A 27686-nucleotide genomic window follows, 5' to 3' on the forward strand; every position below is an offset into this window, starting at 1 on the left:
AACGCGAGTGTCATCCCGTGTTCGTAGCTCCAAAGGACTGTTAACCTCTATGTAACGTGTTAAGTGATAATAAGGGTGAAAATTCTAGACCGTTCAGTGAGGTGGAAAATATCGTGCAGTATCCGTGGTTGGCACCCATTTACTCACCGGAACAGCCAATGTTATTTTAAGGTTTGTACCTATTTCTACTACACCTAAGAAACTGGGATCGTAATCACAATCAGCGTTCACCCAGGTATATTTTTTTATCTCATTACGAAACAGGTGTGTGAGAAAAGTCATTTCAATGTGTCATATTAGTGTTACAACGTAATATTAGCACCATGTGTAGGTAGGCGAAGTTGCATTGCACTCATGAGGTAAGCGAAATGTAATCACACTATTCCACAAGAACATAATATCGTATTAGCTATTTTTTACTTTGATTACTTATTCAATGAATAGTTACCTAAATGTTGCGATTAAGTTCTATACAATGTTTTAGTACTAGATATTGACATATCTAGGGTTGGTAATTTCCCATTATGCATTTGTTTTTTCACTACTTGCCAAGGTCATGCAAACAAAGCTACAGCTGTCTGTCTTGGTAACACTTGCAATTGCAGTGTTACCATTTACACCTATTCGATTTTATAATAATCTGTAATTCAATAGCTTTGTTCGGTTTATTTAAACAATGTCCAAATAATACATTAACAATTAAATATTGAAAGAGTGTAATATAAACAAGCACAAATACACTCTACTGTAATTCAATAGCTTTTAAGTTCTGTTGTTTTCTCTATTTGAAACAATACTCATGTAACTCTAAACATAATACATGTTAAGCCTAAGATTGTAGGTATAAAGCAACAGGCACTTTATGTTGTGTTAACCATGAACAAGAGAAAATTAAATACTTGTCATTTACTGCTCCATCAAAGTGACAGTATTGTTTGATTAGCTGCTTTTGAAGACATCAAAAACTAAACAAAAAATTTTTGCCATTTTTTAATCTTAATACTAATTTTATTTAAAGGTACCAAATTATTGTATTTAAATATTTTTGTTGTAAATGTTTTGATATCATTTTTTCTGCAGTGTTTTAAAGATAATTGGGAATAGTGGTGTATCGTACACAATACTATGTTGTGTTTAACTGTTTATAAATATAATCACCTGCAATGTCTGCAGAAGATGTGAGATGGATGTTTACACACACAGTTATTTTGATTACTGATTGCAGTTAAGATAGTTGTAATATTTTGCAACAGTCATATCAAATAATATGTTACAGTTTAAATACATTTTTGTCCTTTTTATAACCTTTTTATCCCCAGTCAACATGATATTGGATTTTTGACTGAAATGTAACTTTATGGCAAGGATTATTTATATAGGATTTACAATCTTTATACTTAAGAATTGTACCTCAATTGTTTAGCTCCACCTATTAAATACTATCATAACTACACTGATGGTGCCTACAAATTTTTTTTTTCAAAATGTGTATTGACGTGATATCATGATATTAAATAAATAAGTATGTCATTTGTATAAAAAATAAAAACACGCAAAAATGTTTTGGGAATCCCTCATGTGTGTATTTTATAGTACCTTAAATAGTACCTTATGTATTTTTTGTAAGTTAACTAACTTGACATTCTCACCAACCATAAAAGGAGCCAGTTTAAAGCTTATCTACTAACATGAGCTAAAACTGCATTTATGTTTATAAACTTAAATAGATACCATACACTAAAGAAAAAGCGATTGAGCCCACTGGTGGCAAAGCCGGGAGTCGAACCTGGGTCTCCAGCTATCGTGGCTGACGTGGACTGCTACACCACCCCGACCTCCGAGGAACCCTAAGAGGTCAAAATTTCTCTAGTGTACGTTATCTCTGAAGGTTAGGCGCCTTTGACCAACTCTAAAGGCGAGCAATGTGTGTGTGGTCAAAGGCGAAAATTACTCGAAAACTATGAACAATTTACTGAGACCATGTTAGGCTGGTTAGGTTCCTCTTTAGCTGCCCTACCTCTGGTGTCACTGTTTCGTGGTACTTCTGGGACACTCTGCCTGTATAAATCCATACTAATATTATAAATGGGAAAGTATGTGTGTCTGTTTGTTTGTCCGCTTTTCATGGCAAAACGGAGCGACAAATTGTCATGATTTTTTGAAGTGGAGATAGTTGAAGGGACGGAGAGTGACATAGGCTACTTTTTATCTCTTTATAATGCGAGCGAGGCCGTGGGCAAAAGCTAGTATGGTTAATAAAGCCATTCTGAGGTTTTTTTCGGAAATACGGAGGTTTTTTTCATGAAATAAAGCTCAGGTTTAAATTATTTATTAAACTAGGTAACTAGGCACTGGATTGGGAACTTTTTTTAAGGTACACTATTAATACTATTATGGTAGTTATGTTGCTGTCTAAATGGCTATTGACGCTATTGTACAATGACAAATAATTAATGTTTGTGTTCAACAAAACATTCCACTTTGTCGTTTGCTGTGATGCTGTGACATGATATTTGTATAAAAATACAAGCAAATTTGTTCTTCTTTTAAGCAACAAAGTGGGACTGGACCTCCCATTACACTGTTATCTTAAATATAATTTTAGGATTCCATACCTCAGAAAAAAATAATGGAACCCTATAGAATCACTTTCTTGTTCATCTGCCTTGCATAGGTATTCCCTAGTATTGCCTAGGTCAGCCATTCTCAAAGTGTGCTCCGCGGACCCCTAGGGCTCCGCAAAGCCTCTCTGGGGGCTCCGTGTGAATTTTGGGTACCTGATATGCAACTTCAACTCTCTTCCATAAAACCAAATATTCACCAATTGTTAAAAAATAAAAAACAGTTCCATGTAATACCTCACATTAGAATCTAGTGATTTGATTTGACTATCATGATTGCTTATTAAAATAAAGATTGCAATAGAAAAAAAAAATTTAAGGGTTCCGTCAGATGTTTTACTTTCTAAAAGGGTTCCATGGGAAAATAAGTTTGAGAACCGCTGGCCTAGGTAGTCAAGACTATATCTCGGAATCGTGTGTAGGTAGTAAATTAAATTTAAAACTATAATACGCAATGCATATATTATGCAATTATACAGTATTAGACGGAGAGCTGGCAGGATTTTGGAGTAGGTCCTTGAGGCAACCTGGAAAGGTGCTCAGATGCTTCTCTGATCATAGCCAACATCAGGTCTGCAAGTCTGGCAGCTGGGGAGCGGGGCTTTATCGAGCTATGAATTTTTAAAGATTTAATTTTTTGAGGCCCAAAAAAGGTGTTTGAGGCAACCTGGAATTATTAAAAAGTGAAAATAGAGTTCCTCAGAAGTCGCATAGTATTTATGCCAGATCATTTGGCCGGGTCCTTCACCGTGCCAGAACGGTACAAAGTGGTAAAAAAAAATTCCAAAAAGGTTCTTGAGGCAGTCTGTCATTTTTACCAGTGAAAGATGAGGGTCTAAATAGCCATGGAAAAATAATGCCATGACATGAGGTGGGGTCCGTACCCTGCCATTCGATCTTGAAAGTCAATTTTTTAGTTTTTCGTAAATAACTCGTAAACGGTGGCCCACAGCAAAAAAATATGTTAAACAGAAAATATCTACATAAAATTTCCTACAAGAAAGGTTATGTATGTTTTTTCGATAGGATCAATATATAAATGGATAATTTAGTAAGAAAGTTTTTTTTAATCGATTACATGCTCCGTTTTTCGTCAATACCTCGTAAACGGTGGCCCACAGCAAAATATTATGTTAAACAGAAAATATCTACATAAAATTTCCTATAAGAAAGGTTATATAAGTTTTTTCGCTAGGATCAATTTTTTAGTTGGAAAGTATTTTTAAATAGATATTTGGGCCGTTTTTTGTTGATAACTCAAAAACGGTGGCTCACAGCCAAAAATAATGTTAGACAGAATTAATCTACATAATATTTCCTACAAGAAAGGTTCTATAAGATTTTTCGCTAGGATCAATATTTTAGTTGGAAAGTATTTTTAAATAGATTTCATGGGCAGTTTTTTGTTAATAACTCGAAATCGGTGGCTCACAGCCAAAAATAATGTTGTACAGAATTAATCTACATAATATTTCCTACAAAAAAGGTTCTATAATATTTTTCGCTAGAATCAATATTTTAGTTGGAAAGTATTTTTGAATATATTTCATGGGCCGTTTTTTGTTTATAACTCGAAATCGGTGGCTCACAGCCAAAACTAATGTTTCACAGAATTAATCTTCTTAATATTTCCTACAAGAAAGGTTATATAATATTTTTCGCTAGGATCAATATTTTAGTTGGAAAGTATTTTTAAATAGATTTCATGGGCCGTTTTTTGTAAATACCTCGTAAACGGTGGCCCACAGCTAAATAAAATGTTGAGGAGAAAAAATCTACATAAGATTTCCTACAAGAAAGGTTCTATACGTTTTTTTCGCTAGAATCAATATTTTAGTTGGAAAGTATTTTAAATAGATTACATGGGCCGCTTTTTGTTGATAACTCAAAAACGGTGGCTCACAGCCAAAAGTAATGTGATACGGAAGTAATCTACATAATATTTCCTACAAGAATGGTTCTATAAGATTTTTCGCTAGGAGCAATATTTTAGTTAGAAAGTAACTTTAAATAGATTTCATGGGCCGTTTTTGTAAATACCTCGTAAACGGTGGACTACAGCTAAATAAAATGTCCACGAGGAAAAATTTACACAAAATTTCCTATAAGAAAGGTTACTGCAGTTATAGGTTACTACAGTTTAAATCCACATCCACATCACTTTTGTCTGAACTCATTTTGAAATTTGAAAAGTATAGGTATTTGATAAATCCGAGCAAACATAGGTATATTTTTTTAAATTTCCGCGCTTAAACTTTTTTTGAAATCTTTTTGAGGCAAAGTTTTAACCGGTGACATTTACCGCATTAATAGTCTGGCAAAAAAGAGTAGAAATTAATAGGGGCGCCACAGTCTATGTAAACCGTTTTGCGAGGGGCGACCGTCGCGCGGCCGTCGCCGTCGCGTCTTATCGCATCGTCTACTTCCATATCGATAAGGTTTGATTTCGTATGCGTCGCATCTCCGTCGCGCGACCATCGCGCGACCGTCGCCCCCGCAAGCCACGGCGTGAGCATTTCTTTTTTTTGCCACTTTTATGAAGTGTGATATTTTTGAAAAAAAAAATGCTCTTTCTACTCAGAATTACTAGCTTTTTCAATCCTAGTAGTTAAAAAAATTGTCCCATACAATTTTTTCTTATTTTGTTACCATTTTCCGTACATGTTGTATGGGGTAACAAAAGAAAGTAACAAAAATGTATGGAAATTCTGGGACACTTTTTGTCTCCCAGTGAGATTGAAAGTACTCGTGTTTCTGAGTACAATTGACCTAAAATTTCCTAAAACAATCAAAATTTTTTTGTTGTCAATAAAAATAGAAATGCTCGCGTAAGGTCTGCAATGTACAGTCAACTACAAGAGATGTGTCCATATTAGTCTTACAAAATGAAGCAAATTTTCATTTGCATTAATGAATTACCCTTGGTTCGTGACATTTCTAGTATTAGCCATCAAACCTTACGTCATCATCGACTCGTTTAATATGCAACAATGATATGTATCCCACTACGTTTCCTCTTAATTTACACATACAAAACTTTTATATTACCTATCTCTGTGTATTGACAAATAAAGGTAAACTCCTAATGTTACAAAGAAATTTATCCAATATCTTTAAATTCAGAACAGAATCCAAACAAAAGATCTTCTGAATATAAAAATTTCTTCTTTAAACTAAAATCCATAATCCTACGGACGAAATTGACAAGTAAGTGTGAACAAACGTTTGACGGCCGGTATGGCTCAGTTGGTAGTGACCCTGCCTGCTAAGCCGCGGTCCCGGGTTCGAATCCCGGTAAGGGCATTTATTTGTGTGATGAGCACAGATATTTGAGGAGTGTCTTTTCAAAAGGGCTTATTTCCATTTTTTCTTTTTTTTTAACTATGAATGCAGTTCTTTTTAGTATAGAAAATTACGTGTTGTTTTGAGATTAAAGCTCAAAAAGTCTCGCCTTGATCTTTAAAAAAAAGGGTAACATCAAAGTTTAGAACATATTTTGAAAAATGTGTAATGATTATTTATGTGGTTAAACCAATGTATGTAGTACAACAACATTGATATCAACTAACTTAATACAAAATCCAAAAATAAAATAAAACTTTTTTTTAAATAATAACATTTACGCTACAAGGCCACAACAAAAGGGTAAGAATTCCCAAAAGTTCGCATCAAAAGTGCTTATTCTCAAAAACATATGGTAATTACATATTTATTTAGGTACACATGTTTGGTGTAATCATAGCATTAACGTCAACTTACAATATTACAATTTTGCAAATTAAATATTAATTTCAAAATCAATACCGTTGAATTATGTTTTTCTCGATTTCCCAAAAAAAGTACAAAGTGGAAATAAGCCCTTTTGAAAAGACACTCCTCATTTGTTCCAGAGTCATGGATGTTTTCTATGTATATAAGTATGTATTTATGTATTCAAGTACGTATATCGTCGCTCAGCACCCATAGTGCCATAGTACTAGGGTTTGCAAAAACCGGTTAACTTTAAAAACCGGTTAATAACCGAACCTATATCTTCAAAACCGGTTAACCGGTTTTTAACCGGTTTTGCGGATTTTTAGTAAATTACCGTACTACGCAATAATATTACCATTACCTTCAAGAATTCTGTTGTTTATGATATCGTAGCAGGTATTACTTGCACGATGAAGATCATTTTTATCCAGTTTTTGGAAATTTTGTAAAATGCAGAAGTTTAAGAACAAAATATTTGTCAGTTGTGCGTTTTCTAAGCATGTCGCGGAGGTCTACAGCTCCCAGAGACACTAGTAGTACAAGGAATTAACGTAAGAAAACCAAGATTTACATTTTCCCTTTATTTTAAAAATATCATTTGATATATGCAGTAGAGTCCGGTTATAACGACGCCCAAGGGACCGCTGATATTACGTCGTACTAACTGGACGTCGTACAAAACGAATTTCATTTCGGTTTAAAGATATGTCATTTTTTAGTATGCGTGCTTGCTCATCACCGGCAAATTACTGTCGTATGTCGTAATAATAAATAGTCGCATTCCTTGAACATCGATTTACGTAATTAATATGACAATCGATTTTTTTATTAAGTAAAACTAGTTTAAACGCAATCGAAAAATAAAAAGTGGGTTCTATTTAGCTCATAAGATTAGACCCGAGGCGAACCAATTGTTAAAATTATTAAAATCAATGCTCCAAAAAGTCACATCGCCACAATCTCATCTTGCTACTTGTAGGCAATACAGGGGACCGTGCTTGGGGCAGAAATACCTTTGTTTCCTCAATTTACTAGTAAAACTAGGTCTTTTTTAGAGTAAGTTTGCATGCGTATATTTATATGCACCCTTTTCGTATGTATAAATGACTGTATGTGTTCTAAATAAATAAAAATAAAATAAATAAAATAAAATAAATAAAATAAAATAAAACGTTGTCGCTCGTCGTTGTAACCGGACTTGACGAACGGATTTTGCGTAAAATTACGTCGTAAAAAGCGGTTGGTCGTTAAAACCAGAGTCGTAATAAACGGATGTACATTCATAATATCACATATGAAAACCAAACAAATACCTGTGCTTCCGTTATTCGGTTATTGTAAGCGGTTGGACGTTAGGTATATGCGGAGTCGTAACACTAACCGGACTCTACTGTATAAAATGTATATTTGAGTGGACTCGGGACTATTGTTTAATCTTCACGTTTAATTAGATTATAAAATCATAATTATACTATGACTTCTTTAAGAAATTCAGTGCAGGTGCGTATTGTTGTCAATGAAAAGTAATAAATAAATATTTATTGTTACAAAACATTGAAGAATTACGTACTTTTGATCCTTTTTTATGCCTAATTTGGTCGTTTTGGGAAATAAATATAGTTTCGGTTATTAACCGGTTAGAGACTTTGAAAACCGGTTTTTAACCGAGGCCAAAAAGTCTCGGTTAACCGGTTTTTCGGTTAACCGGTTAACCGGTTTGCATACCCTACATAGTACAAGCTTTGCTTAGTTTGGGGCTAAGTTGATCTGTGTAAGATGTCCCCAATATTTATTTATTTTTTATTATTTATTTAAATGTTGCCACAGTTTGGCTAGTGTCGTTCTTATCGATATTAAAATTATTTTTCTCAAACATGCAATGAAATATTGTCTTTACGTTCCTTAAAATGGGCTGGGAAGTATCGCTTTTTGGGCGCAACAACTCGAGGACTGTAAAGGGATTTCATATTATTTTTTAGGCCTAGACCTGCAAAGTAACTTTTTTTATAAAATATTGTCCTTTAGAGCATTTTTTTTATTTCATTGTATGTTTGAGAAAAGCACTAACATGCTTCGGCGTGAAAACGGATTCCCGGCCTCGTATCCCTATCCGGCCTCGCTCGCACGCTCGCTCGGCCGTATATACCCACTTGGCCGGAAATCCTCATTTTCCCAGCCTCTGATGTAATGTACTAATTACACCGTAAATTTAAGGTGCACCCAGACGGTACAATCAAATTGGCAATTTGATCTTTTAATCAATATACCAACTTTTTCTGTGATTTCGACAGATCAAAAGGTCTGTAGACCCCTAATTAGATATAAAATGGTATTTCAAACCAGCAATAATGTAAATGAAATTTATATATTTATTATGATAGTTTATTGAATCTTTACAAATGAATTATTACAATTATTGTGTTACAGCCGAAAGATGGAAATATTGTGTAAATCACATAATAAAAACCGAGGACAAAATGTTACAACTCTACCATTGAGTTGATTTAGTGGACAATGTCTCGGATCGTTTTATTATAAATGTAACTGATGATGATGATGATGATGAAGATGACGAAATAACGGAGCCTGGGAATGAATAATATTTTATAATAAAGACTAGTTCTGTTATTGTCGGACAACATTTTTTTTTACCTACTGGTTCGGATACCTTTTTATGCTATAAAACTAGTGGGTAAAAACGCATTTTATCCATCCACTACCTCGAAAACCGAACAAACCAAAATGTTTGACCTTTTATTTAAAAGTAACATACGTATTTTTGATTTGAACTAGTCTGTTATTTGTACTTTACAACTTGTCGATATACTGTTATCGACATAATATACCCTTCACTATTTTTATTTCACTGTTCCTAGTAACATTTCATCTGTTAATCGTTTTTCAATTTAGTCCGCAGGATTGTGAATTTTAGTTTACGTAGTTTGTTAAGAGACAACAGGAGCGAAAATGCTAAAATGGAAATGTCCCCCTTTCAAATAGGGAATATTTGTTAAATATACTCTTGTTATTTATTAACTAGGTTTATAGAAAACAATCGAGGTGCCACTCTCGACTATTTCGTCCTCTAAAACTTAATCAATCGGAACGAAATTTGAAAATCTGAATTTTTTTATGCTTCCCGTGCTGGATATAACAAATAGGATTGTGATCATTTATTACCCCAAATAACATATTTAACAGCACAATCACGATTCTAAACGAGTTATCCCACTACGAAATTTAAAAACGTCTTCCGAAGAAACTGATTTGTTTTAAGTATAAAATGACATATTTTAAAATATTATCTTATGATTAACTAGCTTAAGATATGTTCTTTTAGGAACATTATCAGTTTTTTAATAATCACTTAAGTATAGTTTCTTTATAGTTTTGAACGAAAAATGTTACATTTTGCAAAAAACGCTCTTTTTTAGGGTTCCGTAGTCAACTAGGAACCCTTATAGTTTCGCCATGTCTGTCTGTCCGTCCGTCCGTCCGTCCGTCCGTCCGTCCGTCCGTCCGTCCGTCCGTCCGTCCGTCCGTCCGTCCGCGGATAATCTCAGAAACCGTTAGCACTAGAAAGCTGAAATTTGGTACCAATATGTATTTCAATCACGCCGACAAAGTGCAAAAATAAAAACTGGAAAAAAATGTTTTATTAGGGTACCCCCCCTACATGTAAAGTGGGGGTTGATTTTTTTTTTCATTCCAACCCCAACGTGTGATATATTGTTGGATAGGTATTTAAAAATGAATAAGGGTTTACTAAGATGGTTTTTTGATAATATTAGTATTTTCGGAAATAATCGCTCCTAAAGGAAAAAAAAGTGCGTCCCCCCCCCTCTAACTTTTGAACCGTATGTTTAAAAAATATAAAAAAAATCACAAAAGTAGAACTTTATATGTACTTTCTAGGAAAATTGTTTTGAACTTGATAAGTTCAGTAGTTTTTGAGAAAACTACGGAAAACTACGGAACCCTACACTGAGCGTGGCCCGACACGCTCTTGGCCGGTTTTTAGGAATAAGGCCTCTTAACCTTGGTTGATTCCGTTTCGCGCTACTTAGATAGAGGGATGCAGGTGGACGTGCTGTACTTTGATTTAAAAAAAGCCTTTGATCGCGTAGATAACGACGTACTCTTAAGCAAATTATGCAGCATTGGTTTCTCGCCTGAACTGCTTTGCCTTTTTGCTAGTTATCTACGTGATAGACGGCAATATGTGCAGCACGGATGCTTTGGTGTTATGGTCAATGATCTGGCCTTGGTGCCTAAGCATGCGCAATGCCTACTCTATGCTGACGACCTGAAACTAATTTACAGGGTCCAGGAAGATTCTGACTTACAATCTTTACAAAGTGATATTGATCGGGTTTATGAATTGAGTCTTGTAAACAAACTTCTGAAACTTCAGTTCAATGTTGACAACTGTGCGGTTATTACTTTTTGTAAAGCGCGTAGTCCCCTGTGTAGGCAGTATCTCCTGGGGTGGAAACCCATCGCCCGTGTCACATCGATACGGGACTTGGGGGTTTTAGATTCCCACCTTAACTTTCATGAGCACATGACAATGCTTGCTGCAGACTGTTACCGCAGGCTTGGGTTTGTTGTCCGCAACGCCAAAGAATTTGACGATCCCAGGGACATAAAGCTTCTTTATACTGCCCTCGTGAGAAGTAAGCTTGAGACAGCCTCAGCCGTTTGGAATCCCCATGAAGCGCCCTACATCCTGCTGCTCGAAAAGGTCCAAAAAACATTTTTGCGTTTCTTTTATAAAAAAATGTACGGGTATTACCGATTCTTGTACCTAACAAAATTCCTTTTGGGGACGTTGGGTTTCTTCTCGTTAGAAGTTAGACGTAATGTCGTGCTGATGTCTGTTGCATGTGGTATTTTGAAGGGGGAGTCAGATTGCCCGGTTTTAGTATCCTAGCTGGTCCGTCTATTTGTTCCCCCTGTGACGAAATATGCTTTTCGTGAATGTAGGCACCCCCTACTGGCGGTGCGGCCGCTCGAACCGTGTTTTGCCGCAAGTCACCGCTAGTTTGTGCACTGCAAATAGTGAATGAGTTTTTAAACGTGGCACCTAATGTTGATATTCTTGCGAGCAGATGGGCGTTTATACGTGACGAATGCATGAGGTTTTGTGTGTGATTGGATGCTAGGCCTTCATCTGTTATTTATTAGTTATGTTATGGTATGTAATGTTTTGATTTTGCTATTTATTTAATATTTAATTTTGTGTTACTTGTTGTAATGTTTATTTAAAATTCACGGTGCTTTAGTTTTGTACACTGTCATACTGTGTAATTTTCTTTGTGTAAATATTGATCCTAGCGAAAAAACGTACAAAACTTTTACTGTAGCAAATTTTATGTTTGAAGATTGATTTAGCTGTGGACCACCGTTTTCGAGTTATTTGCAAAAAACGGCTCGTGTAATCTATTTAAAATACTGTCCTACTAAAATATTGATCCTAACGAAAAATCTTACATAACGTTTCTTGTAGCAAATATTATATAGATTATTTCTGTTTAATATTATTTCCGGTAATGGGGCACCGTTTTTGATGTTATTAACAAAAAGCGGCCCATGTAATCTATTTCAAAATTTTTTCCAACTAAAATATTGATTCTAGCGAAAAAACGTATAGAACCTTGCTTACAGGAAATTTTATGTAGATTTTATTCTCGTGAACATTTTATTTAGCTGTGGGCCACCGTTTACGAGGTATTTACAAAAAACGGCCAATGATATTTATTTAAAAATATTTTCCAACTAAAATATTGATATTGATCCTAGCGAAAAATCATATAGAACCTTTCTTGTAGGAAATATTATGAAGATTAATTCTGTGTAACATTAGTTTTGACTGTGAGCCACCGATTTCAAGTTATTAACAAAAAACGGCCCATGTAATCTATTTAAAAATACTTTCCAACTAAAATATTTATTCTAGCGAAAAATGTTATAGAACCTTTCTTGTGGGAAATATTATGTAGATTAATTCTGTGTAACATTAGTTTTGGCTGTGAGCCACCGATTTCGAGTTATTAACAAATCTATTTAAAAATACTTTCCAACTAAAATATTGATCCTAGCGAAAAATCTTATAGAACCTTTCTTGTAGGAAATATTATGTAGATTAATTCTGTCTAACATTATTTTTGGCTGTGAGCCACCGTTTTTGAGTTATCAAAAAAAACGGCCCAAATATCTATTTAAAAATACTTTCCAACTAAAAAATTGATCCTAGCGAAAAAACTTATATAACCTTTCTTATAGGAAATTTTATGTAGATATTTTCTGTTTAACATAATATTTTGCTGTGGGCCACCGTTTACGAGGTATTGACGAAAAACGGAGCATGTAATCGATTAAAAAAAACTTTCTTACTAAATTATCCATTTATATATTGATCCTATCGAAAAACATACATAACCTTTCTTGTAGGAAATTTTATGTAGATATTTTCTGTTTAACATATTTTTTTGCTGTGAGCCACCGTTTACGAGTTATTTACGAAAAACTAAAAAATTGACTTTCAAGATCGAATGGCAGGGTACGGACCCCACCTCATGTCATGGCATTATTTTTCCATGGCTATTTAGACCCTCATCTTTCACTGGTAAAAATGACAGACTGCCTCAAGAACCTTTTTTGGAATTTTTTTTTTTACCACTTTGTACCGTTCTGGCACGGTGAAGGACCCGGTCAAATGATCTGGCATAAATACTATGCGACTTCTGAGGAACTCTATTTTCACTTTTTAATAATTCCAGGTTGCCTCAAACACCTTTTTTGGGCCTCAAAAAATTAAATCTTTAAAAATTCATAGCTCGATAAAGCCCCGCTCCCCAGCTGCCAGACTTGCAGACCTGATGTTGGCTATGATCAGAGAAGCATCTGAGCACCTTTCCAGGTTGCCTCAAGAACCTACTCCAAAATCCTGCCAGCTCTTGGACCAATGTAGGTATTAACGCGATAAATAGAGAAAGATTTTGCGATGCCACAATAAGCGTAATATTAACGTCATAGTAGTTGTATACGTATAGGGAAAAAATACATTTAAAAAAAAGTTAAATTTGTACACAACGCTTTGTGGGAGAATAAGATTTGCATTGCTGTTTTTTCGTTTTTAGGTACCCAACCTACATAAAGTACATAATACTGATAATACATATTATATAATACAACATTTTGAATTTAATTAAAAAGCTTTGTTATTCCAGGCGCTCCCGTGGCCCTTTAAGGGAATCCAGCGATGGTGGACTACTACAGGGTTTTGGGCGTTACTAAAGTTGCCACAGACACTGAAATAAAGAAAGCGTGAGTATTTGTGTAAATACATTTTTTTATTATTAAACACTAGATGGCGACACAGGTCAAGGCTAAAACGAATAGAAAATACACTATTTGAGTTTTTGTGGCGAAATGCGCGCCATCTCGTGTGGAGTAGTTGTGTTGTTAAGGCTGAGAATTCTTTCGCTCGATGTAGGTACTATTCATTTTTGAACTAGATGGCGACACATGTCAAGGATACGAAACAGAACCGAGCGAAGCTCGGTTGCCCAGATATTTTTATTTATTTTTGATAGTCATGTCAAAAATGAACGCACGACACTTCCAATATTCATGAAAACATGCTCTTATTTTACTGAAAATGTTCATCCCCCACCTCGTGTCAATTGTTTACATATACATATGTAAACATAGAACAACAAAGTACTGCTACATGGACATCTTAAAAAAAATTAAATCATGATACAGGAACATATCCATTATTATTACTTTTTGATCACCCCTCGTACTGATACCCCCCTCAATTCAGCATATTGCGACAGACGGCTAACTATAACTACCTATCACTTCTCCGGTTTTTTCACAATCGTTTCGAGTTTTGTTCTGTGGGCGCTATTAGAGCCGTAGAGCCCTATAGCGGTTACAGCGAGCGACTTTCAATGTGGAGGTTAAAGCACGGCTCGTACCAATGACGTTTCCATTTTCAAACTGTTTGCACGAAATATCATTTGATATCTGCGAAGGAAACATCGCGATTAAACCAGACTAATCCCAATAAGGCCTAGTTTACCCTCTGGGTTGGAAGGTCAAATGGCTTAGGCGAGTTCTCGGGAGTAGTTGCCAAGCTGATCCCAGGCAAAAAACCGGAATAACGCCAGATAAAAAATACTGCCAGATATACCTTAACATACAGTACCGGTCAAAAATTTAAGTTCACTCCTTGTTTTCAGTACAATTGACTGCTTTAGAGAGATAATTTTTTGTAGTTCAGACGTCAAAATTTGTTTCGTAAACAATTTATATTTTTTTAACATCTGTTTCCCTCAAATCTTATAGGCTAAATAATTATTTGGCCTATATTATCTGGCTAAAACTGTGTTTCGTGTAAAGATGTGTCTCAATTAGTGGCAAAGGCAAGGCCATAAATATAACTAGCATTTTGCCGTCATGTTTATTAGATTTTAGTGAAAGAAAGGTACGTGAATTGTGTCTAACTAGTAAAACAAATCTCCACAAAACAATAAATATAAGTTGAAACCATATTTCGACTACCAAACCGAAGATAATTATCGTACAAAAGTACTCATTTGTACCGAAATCAAAGGGTGAACTCAAACTTTTGACCGGTACTGTAATAAACATTAATTTTCTGTACATACTCAACAGAACTACGCGGCGTGTTTGACCAATCCAAAGTTCTATTTAAATGGACGCCTGACGGGTTCATTAATAGGTATCGTCTTTATATAGACGATGCCAATATTGGATGTAAACAATAAAGGTACTCTGTTAGTATAGTGTAGAAGGATGCTGAAAGCTCTTGAACTCAATTATATATATATTTTCTTCCTATAGGTACAGGAAACTAGCCTTGAAATGGCATCCCGACAAAAACCCAGACAACGCCGACGAGGCGAATCGAAAATTCAAAGAGATTTCCGAAGCCTATGAAGTTTTATCAGATGGTAAGTTAATAAATTTCTTATTTTTCTACACAATATTGTTTCAGGCTCACCTTTGGGTATCTAGTTTGTTTGTGATATATACTTAACTAAATTATAGGTAATTTATTTAAGTAAATTCCTTTTGCACAATGCACCTTCTAATGTAGAAAGCTAACTTGGTAACCATTTTTTATTATTTGGTATATAGAAAAATTATATGTCATGTTCTTATTTCACGGTGAAATTATTTCTATTCATAGAAGTATAAATAAATGCTGGAACCCACTGCGGCGCGCAACAATAATACATATTTGTTGAACAATACGTAGCTACTTACTAGCCAAACTATAGCAATTGCTTGTAGATTCTGATCATGCTCGATTAATACGAAAAGGGACGGGCCACGCGAAATCGTCTTTTTATACAAACGTCGTAGCTCTCAGTTTCCTCTCTGGCTATTGACTTAACTTTATTGAAAATATTGTAGATTCTATACATAGGTATGACACGGATAAGGTATAATTATTTTATGATATTAACCACAGCTATGCCCTTACGTTTGATATTTTTAGAATAATAACTATTACTTTTTTTTTAATAATTAGTTATTTAGTTCCATTTAAAATCTTGTTTGAAAACGTTTTTTGCTCCTAATTAAAATATAATAATAAAAAAGATAGGAAAAAGTCGAACGTAAAATACATCGAATTGTGTAGAAATATTTTCTATAATGTCAAATACCTAGTCAGTAGTTCAGGGAGAATAAGGACCTCGCTTGTATGTAAAAGGGGTTGTCCCTTTCGTCTTAACCTTATGACTGCCACAGACAACTTTGTCTGTCATCAGAAAGTCTTGTTATGGACGCCAACGAAGGCTGCAGCTGACTGCTTCGCCAATGCTATAGGGACGTTAAGTTCATTTTGCTCAACAATTCACGATAGCCTGGCGTCCTGGGTGCGGCATAGATTAGATAGATCCTTCGCAATCTGGCGGTCAAAAGGTTACCTAATGTCTAGAATGATACACGTGAAGTGCTGAACGTGTGCCACAGTGGGTTTCCATACATACTGTTCCAGCTTTAAATTACAGCTCATCCTATTTTTTACATCTAAATTTTTATTTACCAACAAAATTTTCCGAAAAGAAGGTTTTCAGTTATGTAGTAAACAAAATACGGTGTAGGTGCTACCTGGTGCGGTCATGCCTAAATTACAAGGAAAGCGCATGGTTATGGTATTGTAAAAAGATGTTTTGTTGTTGGGTAGAAAACAAGCGGAAATTGTATGACGCCCGCGGATCCAGTCACCACAGTCACAGATATCAGAGCAAGAACGGAGTCAATGGCCATCGACACTATAGCTTCAAAGGGTTTTTCGGAGACACGCCTTTTCATCGATTCTTTGGTAGTTTGTCCTATATTATAGGATTGGTTTTGTGATATTGTAGACCATACAGTTGGGTTATGAATATTATCATATCATAGGGACTTACACTGTAGATATCTATACTGCTTATCCTAAGTAAATACCTATTTAAACACGCCTCTAACAACTTAATATAAATGACTGATAAAAATCACTTTTTGAAATATTTATAAAAGCTTATATGCATTTGTAGTTGATACCCATTTGACGAGACTCATGCTGTGTTCTTTTTCAAAAGATTACAGCGTTACCGATCTGATGGGTTTTCTCAACTTATGGAATTAAGTTCTAAATATGTGATAATATTCATAACACAATGTACATTGACCTAATTTTGTAACAAATAATATTTTGTACCTTTGTACTAAAAAAATGTTTGTTTTTTATTTCAAACAATAACAATGAAGAGTTTTAGTGATCCTTATTTTTCAATGCTAAAACTAATATTAACCCGATGTGTGATTGTTTGACTTTTATGATAAATTGTTTGTTTACATAATAAAGTGATTATCCCATGTTACCTTGTTCAGTTCAGCTACTAGGGATACTTATTAATTTAGCTTTGCTTGTACCGAATCACTTTCCTAGACACATAAATAAGTACTGATCCTGTTGTTGGTGGATTTTCTGGTGTGAATTAAGTGCTCGGTCGGTCAAAGGCTGGAAAAATAGCCGTATGGATGACGCCGATTCCGGATTTTACCCAGCAGATATAGATGTTGCCCCTTTCGCTATATATTAGTTGATTGGTTCCCGTTAGCTAACTTTATGAGATCACTATTAATCAACACCCGCAAGCCACATTATTGTAGTACTTTTATTTGTGTCGCTTAACTTCAAAACTGGGTAAATCCATTCTGCTATAAGGTTGATTATCTTTCAGTAGGCCTAGCACATGATGGCCGCGAGAGTATGTCGCCGCGAGATAGATGACACGTCTTCTTCTAACTGTACTAATGACATAAGGACGGGTAGTCTATCTCGCGGCGACATACTCTCGCGGCCATCATGTGCTAGGCCTACTGATCATATTATATTTTTTATATATTCAACCTTAAATCAGAATGGATTTACCCAGGTTTGAAGTTAAGCGACACATTTATAGTTTCACTAGCCACAATAACTGTAAAGGTTCCTAACAATAATAACTTAATAACATTGCTTTAAATTAAAGCCCTAATAAACGTGACACCATTACTAGTATAAATGCAATATCAATCTTCTTCAAATTAAGTTTGTATACAAACAAGTTCTAAAAAGGAAAGTTAGGCAGCTTACTGGACTGGGATTAAGTAGTTAGTCCAAAGAATACTTTTCTAAAGTTAAAATATACTTTTCTAAACTGGTTTAACCTGTTTTTGCAGAAAGGAAGAGGCGAGTGTATGACCAGTATGGCAAGGAGGGCCTGAACAACTCCCGCGGGCGGCGCTCGGCCGCGGACGACGACTATGACTTCGGCTACTCGACTGGTTTCCCGTTCACATTCCGAGACCCAGAGGATGTCTTCAGAGAGTTCTTTGGTGGTTCCCCATTCGGCGATCTATTTGCTGGTATGTCCGCTACCCCTTTGTCCTATGCGTCCATGAATAAACCAACACCGCACAAAATTACACATTAAAGAGAAATTATGTAATTTTATTGTAGATAGTTTGTATCATGTAAGGTTCCATTTCGTCCGGTTTTCGAATACATGTAGAAGAAAAATATACAGCTATGCCGATTAAAATTACAAATTTTTGCAGTTGTTTATTTATCTAGTAAAACGTTCCATCACTGTTTATACATTTTTTTACAAGTGCGATAGCTACGCAGGCATATTTATTTGTGGATGACTGTACGTAATCAACGACTGCCAAAGTGGTCCATTCGTGACACAAGTAGGTGTCACGTCACGTAATAATCTGTCATTTCCTGGCACGTCCCCAATTCGTATGGGAAATATTCCCGGTAACTCTACGTCATGAGGTATTTGTAAACAAAAATCTAGAATTTGCTATTTATTAATAATGCGTCCCTCTATTTATGTAAAAAGAAGTATTGGATGCTCTTATGTGGGAACAAAACGTTTTTTAGGGTTCCGTACCAAAAAGGTACTAAAGGATCCCTTATGGCGCCGCTCTATCCGTCTGTCTGTCTGTCTGTCCGTCTGTCACATTACTCGAGAACTACTTATGCTATCGATATGAATTTTTGAATAGTTATGAACATTGTTAACCTCTACAAATTGAAGGTATAAATTTCATAAAAAATACTTTCCAGATTTTGACTTTCAATTTAATCACTCTTGCGGATTTATATTGTACATAAAATTAATACAAGAGTTTACGAAAAAAATCTCTTTCAAATAAAGTAAAAAATGTCCAAATCGGTTAACATCATAAAGAATTTTATTATCCCCTAGAAACTAATATAGTATCAAAGACATAATTATGTAACTCCGTATAGACGGATAAAGCCTAAGAAAAAAACGTACCTCAAAACCTTATTTGTTTTACAAGGGGGCAAAGTTGTTGTTTAACCGCACGTGCCAATATTGATACCCGAGCAAGCGAAAGATTCCAATATTGAACCGCGAGCATAGCGAGTGGTTCAAAAAGTGGAATCTTGAGCGTTGCGAGGGTATCAAGGCACGAAGGTTAAACAAACTTTGCCACCGAGTGAAACACAACATTTTTCACCACACCAACACTATGAAAATATGAACTATAAAACATCAAAATAAATAAAATACTTCAATTTATTTAACGTTTATGATTCAAAATCATCATTTGTACGTGAATTCCAACACCCAGCTTTAGACATCAAGTTAAAATTTGTATGAAATTACTTTGCACTCTTGTGGATAAAATGCAATTTTGCTATCTGTTTTCGAATAGCAAAAAAGCCTTTATCAGTTGGTGTGGTGAAAAAATATTTGACATTTTAACACATATCAAGCTAAGAATATGGGCCAAATTATCAAAACTGAGGTTCAAAAGTTTTAAGCCTGTGTCAAGAGATGGCAGTCTATGCACTGTAATTACACATTTTACTTTGACAAGTAACTCTTTATAATACTCAATCCTCTTTGAAACTATACAGGTCGCGCAAATTAGTTAGCGAATTTACCGAAAGATGGAGCTATACCTATAATTCAAGTCAAGTCTTAAAGTTATATGAGAAACATGATTATTTTAAGACGATACGATACAGGTCAATTCTCCATAGAAACGCTCTCGGCTATTTCCTCCCTGGTTTTTGAAGATAGAGCAATGATTTTTTCAACACAGATTATTATTATTTTTATCTGTGTCGGACCGTTTTGATTTTTTTGCTATTTTTATTTTAAAAGACGCTAGAGCCAATCAAAAATTTCTAAAAACGACCTTTTTCAATATGGGTCAAAAAAAGGTGTGATACTCAAGATCGGTAACAATTAGCCAAAAAATCTAAACGGTCCGACACAGATTATTTCATTGTTATTTAGATTCTCAAATTTCGTTCCGTTTAAATAAGTTTTGAAGGAGGAAACAGCCGAGAGCGGAACCTCGATTTTAAAGATTTTTTCGCAATATCTTTTAACTGAGTTGTTCTTAATGGACATTTTTTTTTCGATAAATCTAGTAACACTAGTATATTTAACTGAAATTCCCAAATTGAAAGGGGGGACTCCTTTCCATTTTAGCATTTTCGCTCCCGTAGCGTCTTAACTATTGAAAGTTTGTACGGATACGGAACCCTCTGTGGGCGAGTCCGACTCGCACTTGGCCGGTATTTTTTAAACCACGAAGACGTGCCTTTGCTCGTATTGTCATGACATAAGAGGTTCGATTTGACAACTCATCGTAGATGCCACGATTTATACATAAGTTTTGGATTCCAAAATAAAATTGAGAGATAATTGAAAGATTTTTATTTGAAAATGACTTTAAAATAGGTAAGTACTAGGTACTAGTACTATGTATTTGTTAGTCCTAAATATTTAAGTTTTAAATTATGGACATTAAAATTTCATAAGTCATATTTAAATAATTTAAATATACTTACGGTTGTACTCACGTTAATATTTATATCGCGATTGGCGTCATGTTTTGAATCATAGGCAGCGTTCCCACTTATGAGACGCGTGTCTCGGGGCGCGCAAGAGACGTCTCCGCCACGCCGCCTCAGTGTAATTTAACGAGGTGGCGGCGGCGCGGTGGCGGCGACGGGGCGCGGCGTCGCTTGAGGCGCGTCTTACGTCTTTCCTATACAAAATGTACTGAGGAGACGTTTTTTAAATTACACTGAAGCGGCGCGGCGCAGGCGGCGCAGGCAACTCAAGCGACGCGCCGCTAGCAGACACAACTCGAGCGTCGCCCAGGGGGCGCGCCGCTTGATATACAGGATGTATTATTTTATCAGCAACAAAAATATGTGATGATATTGAATTAAGGCAAAACAGGACATATAAACGCTCTCCATTATTTCCTCCCTGGTTTATACCTATGTACTTATTATTATTATCAATATCTGTGTCGCACGTCACACCGTTTTGCTTTTTTGGCATGTTTGTTTTTACTAACGCAAAGACGACGGAGTGGTATAAGTTTGACGTGTCTGTCTGTCTGTCTGTATGTCTGTGTGTGTGTGTGTGTGTATGTCTGTGGCATCGTAGCTACCAAACGGATGAACCGATTTAGATTTAGTTTTTTTTTGTTTGATAGCTGAATTAGTCGGGAGTGTGCTTAGCCATGTTTCGTGATAATCGGTCCACTGTGTCGGGGTTTCTTTTCTATTTTTTTATGTTGTGGTTAGGTTATTAAAGAAACAAGTTGAGCCTTTCAGTTGGTCAAAACGGCTTAATTTAATTTGCCACAAAGAAAGACGTGGTATTCAAAACTGAGATCAATTATTAGCCAAAATATCGAAACGGTCCGACACAGATTATTTCATCATTATCCTGATTGAGAGGAAGTTTTTAAGAAATCTCGATTTTTGTATTTTTCATTAAGTACGCAGGATTTCTCGCCTGAGCAGCAATTGTCCTTATCGCATCAAATTTAGGGGCGGGGTTTTAGTGTCTAAATTCGTACACTGAAATAAAGTGATGATACTACATATATAATTTGATAAGAATTTATTTTTAAAACATTAAATAATAATTTGATACTATATATACTCGACATTCAATGACGATATATAACAGAATTTTGCACAAAATAGGCTCACCCCTTTGATGTTAAAAAGCCGCCACTTCAAAGCAAATGAACCGCACACGAGCAGACGACATTGAATTCTATTGCGCGGCGCGAAGGTCGAAAGCCGCGCCCGCACCTGGCCGTGTAGGTAGCCAAGAGGCTGCACACGTGTGCTTTTTCTTTGAATTCGCCGACGACGCAGCTGTGAACGCAGGTGCAGCCTTCTATCTCTTTCATTTATATTTCTGTTTCAACGGTTAGCCGTTTGCCAGCCGGCAATGAAGGTTGTTTTTTATAACCGAGTTAAAAAAAGGAGGAGGTTCTCAATTCGACTGAATGTTTTTTTAGGGTTCCGCAGTCAACTAGGAACCCTTATAGTTTCGCCATGTCTGTCTGTCCGTCCGTCCGTCCGTCCGTCCGTCCGCGGATAATCTCAGTAACCGTAAGCACTAGAAAGCTGAAATTTGGTAACAATATGTATATCAATCACGCCAACAAAGTGCAAAAATAAAAAATGGAAAAAAATGTTTTATTAGGGTACCCCCCCCCTACATGTAAAGTGGGGGCTGATTTTTTTTTCATTCCAACCCCAACGTGTGATACATTGTTGGATAGGTATTAAAAAATGAGTAAGGGTTTACTAAGATTGTTTTTTTGATAATATTAATATGTTTCCGCAACAAAATCAGCCTGTATAATGACGCATCGCGCCGTGTTTTCGCCTCTTATGTGTAATTTAGATTGCGCCCGCGCCCCGTCCGCGCCTCGTCCTCGCCACGCCCGCGCCCCGCCACGTCCGTTGTGTTTATTTTAGACGTAAGACGCGCCCCCAGGCGGCGCGGCGCGCGCCCCGCCGCCGCCACGCCACCTGGGGCGCGCCTTACGTCCTTCCTATACAAAATGTACTGAGGAGACGCTTTTTGAATTACACTCAGGTGGCGTGGCGCCGACGCCCTTTGCGCGCCCCGAGACACGCGTCTCATAAGTGGGAACGCTGCCATATGGAGACTATTGGAGACCCGCGAGCACTCATGCCTGATGATAGGTCTCCATATGATTCAAAACATAACGCCATATTGATATATTAACGCGAGTGCATCAGTATATTTAAATATAGTTGTAAATTTTATTTTATTCTGTACATGTATCACTTCTGCCTCTGACTTCTTCTCCAGTCGTTTCTGTCACTAGAAAAATCGGCAATTTTAAAAATTGTGGGCGCGAATGTTTATCTTCCCATAGAACATTTTAATTACGGCCTATTTTCTATAAGGGCAAAGTTGTTTAGTTGGCCATATAAACAAAATCTGGTAAATATGTTACATTATATCAGGCATGTCCCACTCGCGCGTGTAGGTATCGAACTGTAAGTACTCCGCGCGAGGGGCAAATCAGTAGGGCCTCACGGGCGAGCGGTGACGCTCGCGCGAGAGTTGTTCGGTCGCATACCTAAGTACTGATTCGTCCGCTGTCTCAGAATTGATGTTTTAATGTTCGCAACCTCATTTGTTTACAAAAATAACTAGTGTGTGTGTGGATTGAGTGAGCACCTTCCGAAAATAAAAAAAAATATGCTGATCATTTAGTAAAAGTTCTAAAACAATTGTAAAACGAATCTCTGAATTTGTAAAAAGATAAATCAAAAGATACAGCCATTAACAGGTGCTCACTCAGTTCTCACAAACTACCAACGAAACCAGTGAATATATTCATTTAACATATAATATTTATATACTAACATTTAGTAAAAAATAGGCCAACCTACCTCTATAAATATTAGATCACCTAGTGACGTATTAAATTTTTTACAAATAGTTTCTTATGCTCACTCAATCCACACACTTTTGAAAAGCCGAATTTTGATGAAAAACATAAGATTTAGACCGCTATTATATGTGTATAGTTTAGTAAAAGTGAAATGGGAATTTGTAAAATACAAAACGAACCACTAACGTGTCAGGTTTTTTTATAATAAATTTTTGTAAGTGCTCACTCAGTCCACACGTTTTGAGAAAGTTAAAAATGTAAATATCTTACGATTTGTAGCACCTAAGACACTCGAAAGTACTTCAACATTTAGTAAAAATTTTTACTAAATATCCACCATCTAATATTTTATATTCGTTGTCTGGTTTTAAAGATATTCAGACATAACTTTTCTCATACAAATGTATCAAGTAGGGTGACCACACTATATCGGCTCCTGATTTTCCCCACCTTCCCATTGTCATATTGAGCTTGGGGAGTTTCGTTCAATTTTGATAATAGTTTACCGGATTTGTAAGTGGGAGCGAGAAAAGAATAACTATTTCTCGCTCCCACTTACAAATCCGGTACGCTCATCTGTTAAAGTCTGGCTAATGAAAGTTGAACCCAGTATTTTTTTAAAACAGCAACTCTGGATGTCATATCATCGATTGTCATCTGTCAGTGTGACTGTCACTTTAACGAATTTCGGTAAAAGTTAACAGCGAAATCTATAAATAATAATGAATAACACCATAAAAATTAGTAAAGTAAGTGCTGTAAATTAATTAGAATTAATAAAAAAGAAACCATGTTATCAATGTGTTGCCAGCTCCAATATTTTTGAAATTGCCACGTTTTTTCGGGCTCAACTTTCATTAGCCAGACTCTAGCGCGATTAGATTACCAGGTTCTGGTTTCTTACTAGTGAAGTATTATATTCTTTGTTTCTTAACAATTATTATTCATGTCCTTTTTAATGCATGCATGTCGATATGGTTATTATCCTGACGTCGATAAAAATTACACAATACACATCATCACTAGGCCAAGAACATAACCTAAAAACAGTTTGCAGATGGAGAATTAATATGGTATTAGTTTAATATTATCAAAATTGAACGAACGAAACTCCCCAATCTCAATATGACAATGGGAAGGTGGGGAAAATCAGGAGCCGACATAGTGTGGTCACCCTACTTGATACATTTGTATGAGAAAAGTTATGTCTGAATATCTTTAAAACCAGGCAACGAATATAAAATATTAGATGGTGGATATTTAGTAAAAATTTTTACTAAATGTTGAAGTACTTTCGAGTGTCTTAGGTGCTACAAATCGTAAGATATTTACATTTTTAACTTTCTCAAAACGTGTGGACTGAGTGAGCACTTACAAAAATTTATTATAAAAAAACCTGACACGTTAGTGGTTCGTTTTGTATTTTACAAATTCCCATTTCACTTTTACTAAACTATACACATATAATAGCGGTCTAAATCTTATGTTTTTCATCAAAATTCGGCTTTTCAAAAGTGTGTGGATTGAGTGAGCATAAGAAACTATTTGTAAAAAATTTAATACGTCACTAGGTGATCTAATATTTATAGAGGTAGGTTGGCCTATTTTTTACTAAATGTTAGTATATAAATATTATATGTTAAATGAATATATTCACTGTTTTCGTTGGTAGTTTGTGAGAACTGAGTGAGCACCTGTTAATGGCTGTATCTTTTGATTTATCTTTTTACAAATTCAGAGATTCGTTTTACAATTGTTTTAGAACTTTTACTAAATGATCAGCATATTTTTTTTTATTTTCGGAAGGTGCTCACTCAATCCACACACACACAAATAACTAATGGACGGAATTATTCAAGGCTTTTGAGTAGGTAATATCAGGCCTGTTTTAATTAAGGTGATAGGTACCTTAATTGAAACAGGCCTGTAAGTCTAACGCCTAGCTAGTTACACACGAATTTATTAGAATTAAACCTACATACCACTAGACATATCGTTTATTCGAGCTAAAGTAGAGCAATATAAGGAAGGTAGTATTTAAATAATAAGATGATATTATTTTTTAAAAGGAGACAAACCTTGATATCGTCAGAAAAGGTACGAGTTACGCGATAAAAAGAGAGTGCATTTCTGCGTGAATATAATTATAGGCATTTAGCGTTGCGCGGTCGGAATTTGAACTTAATAATATCGTAGCATGAGTCGTTATTTCTTTAAACGGGTTTTTGGAGTGGGTTTTGTTTACTTGTACTAATATGTATTCTGTGATTATATTGCAGAAATAAATGGGCACGGGCACCGGCACGGGCACGGGCACGGGCGGCGCGCGCACGGCAACCACCACGCGAGCACGTCGCTGACGTCGTCGCTCTTCAGCCCGTTCGGGTTCGGCATGGGGCTGGACGACATCTTCGCGCGCGCCTCCAACGGCAACTCCTTCACCTCCTTCTCCACCTTCAACAGCTCGCTGGCGGGCCAGGGCAGCGGCAACATGCGCAGCACCACCACCACTACCAGGGTCGTTAATGGGAAGAAGATTACTACTAAAAAGTGAGTCAGCCTTTTTACATACAATAAAAATACAATCAAATACAATCATCATCCCCCTGGCGTTATTCCGACATTCGCCACAGTTCATGGGAGCCCAGGGTCCGCTTAGACAACTTATCCCAAGATTTGAGGTAGCCATTAATTTTACGAAAGTGGCCTTCCAACCCGAAGGGTAACTAGGCCCTAATAAGTTCATAACTACTTACTTGCTTATCATATTATATACCTTTTTTTTTAGTAGAATATTTTTTAATCTATTTTGTTTTGTCCCTACAGGGTAACAGAGAACGGTCGGGAGACGGTGATGTCCTACGAAAACGGGATTTTGAAATCAAAGACTGTCAATGGTGTACCTCAATCTCTAACCTACAGTTAAACATTAATTATAGTTCATTGTAACCAAACTTGATCCAAATGACAACTCTATACTCAAGATGATAAGCTAATGAATGTTCCATCTTATAATTATTCTGCTTTAATTATTTTGGAGAAATTGTAAATTTGCTGTGGTAAAACCTGAATTTACTTATTTTGTGATAGTTAATTTTGGATATATTGTATGACAAATTGTAACTTACAAAACAAAGCTTCAACTCTTTTTCCAAAAAGAAAACTAGTTGACAAGTTAAACTTTGTTATGCGATAGAATCCAAGTTAACATTTTATGAATATTGGTTGTTAGTTATTATACTGAATTTACTTAGTATTCTTTCGCTCAGAGCCCTTGCCTGCTAAATCCATTATGTAAAGGAGCAGAATTGGGTTAGATTGACTCTAAATTGAGTTTACATTTAGCTTTTAAATGTCACGAGTACTGAGGTATCATGTTCGCTCATGTCACGTTTGTGTTCTGTGAAACGACGCACGCGCGCTTTTGCTGATCTCGACGTGGTTTTTAAACTAAATATATTGATTGGGTGTCTCTGACTCGGGACACCATAACTGCTGCCAATTCATTACTTATTTTAATAGTTGTGTAGTTAGTATTTAATCATTTATTTTTGCAACTTTATAGCATGGTGGTAAAGAAGCGTAATTGTAACTATGTAACTTCTTTAATGTTTTTAAAATAATCTATATGTACGCAATCGACTAGAATGTGAGTCGCCTATGACTGCCGTCGACCATACTCGTAACTCGTAAACACTTGAAGCTTTAAGAGGACTGTCAACGTCGCGGGTACCGGGCCAGCTGCCGAACCACGCGCCCGACCGTGCTAACTATTAGGTAGCTATAATTCTTAGAAAAGTCCCGTAATCTTAGTAATACAAACGAACTATTAATCGATATCGACATTTCTGCATTTAACGGGCAATCATAAAGATTGAAGGCACTTTACGAACTTACCGAAACGCAGCCTCATTTTGAAATTATCATTCCTGGTGTAACTTTATTTCACTTGTTACTATTAATTTATGTTGAAGCCAAAAAAATCGCTTTTAAGTA

The 27686-nt window shown here is 35.8% G+C and overlaps 1 protein-coding gene across 3 annotated transcripts; it reads left to right on the forward strand.

Annotated features, from left to right (window-relative positions):
• LOC125227801 (dnaJ homolog subfamily B member 6) lies at nucleotides 1–27686 on the forward strand. Of its 3 annotated transcripts, none has more exons than XM_048132146.1 (7): nucleotides 1–171; nucleotides 13607–13703; nucleotides 15252–15361; nucleotides 16606–16743; nucleotides 18129–18314; nucleotides 25970–26240; nucleotides 26517–27686. In XM_048132146.1, exons 2-7 carry the CDS (start codon nucleotides 13639–13641, stop codon nucleotides 26614–26616), a joined length of 870 nt encoding a protein of 289 aa, XP_047988103.1. In that variant the 5' UTR covers nucleotides 1–171; nucleotides 13607–13638; the 3' UTR covers nucleotides 26617–27686. The 3 variants fall into 3 exon arrangements, with proteins under 3 accessions (XP_047988103.1, XP_047988105.1, XP_047988104.1); XM_048132147.1 differs by lacking the exon at nucleotides 1–171 and adding an exon at nucleotides 325–359; XM_048132148.1 differs by lacking the exon at nucleotides 16606–16743.

The sequence above is a fragment of the Leguminivora glycinivorella genome, chromosome 7 (genome assembly GCF_023078275.1).
Source record: "Leguminivora glycinivorella isolate SPB_JAAS2020 chromosome 7, LegGlyc_1.1, whole genome shotgun sequence".
In the NCBI taxonomy this organism is placed as follows: Eukaryota; Metazoa; Arthropoda; class Insecta; order Lepidoptera; family Tortricidae; genus Leguminivora; species Leguminivora glycinivorella.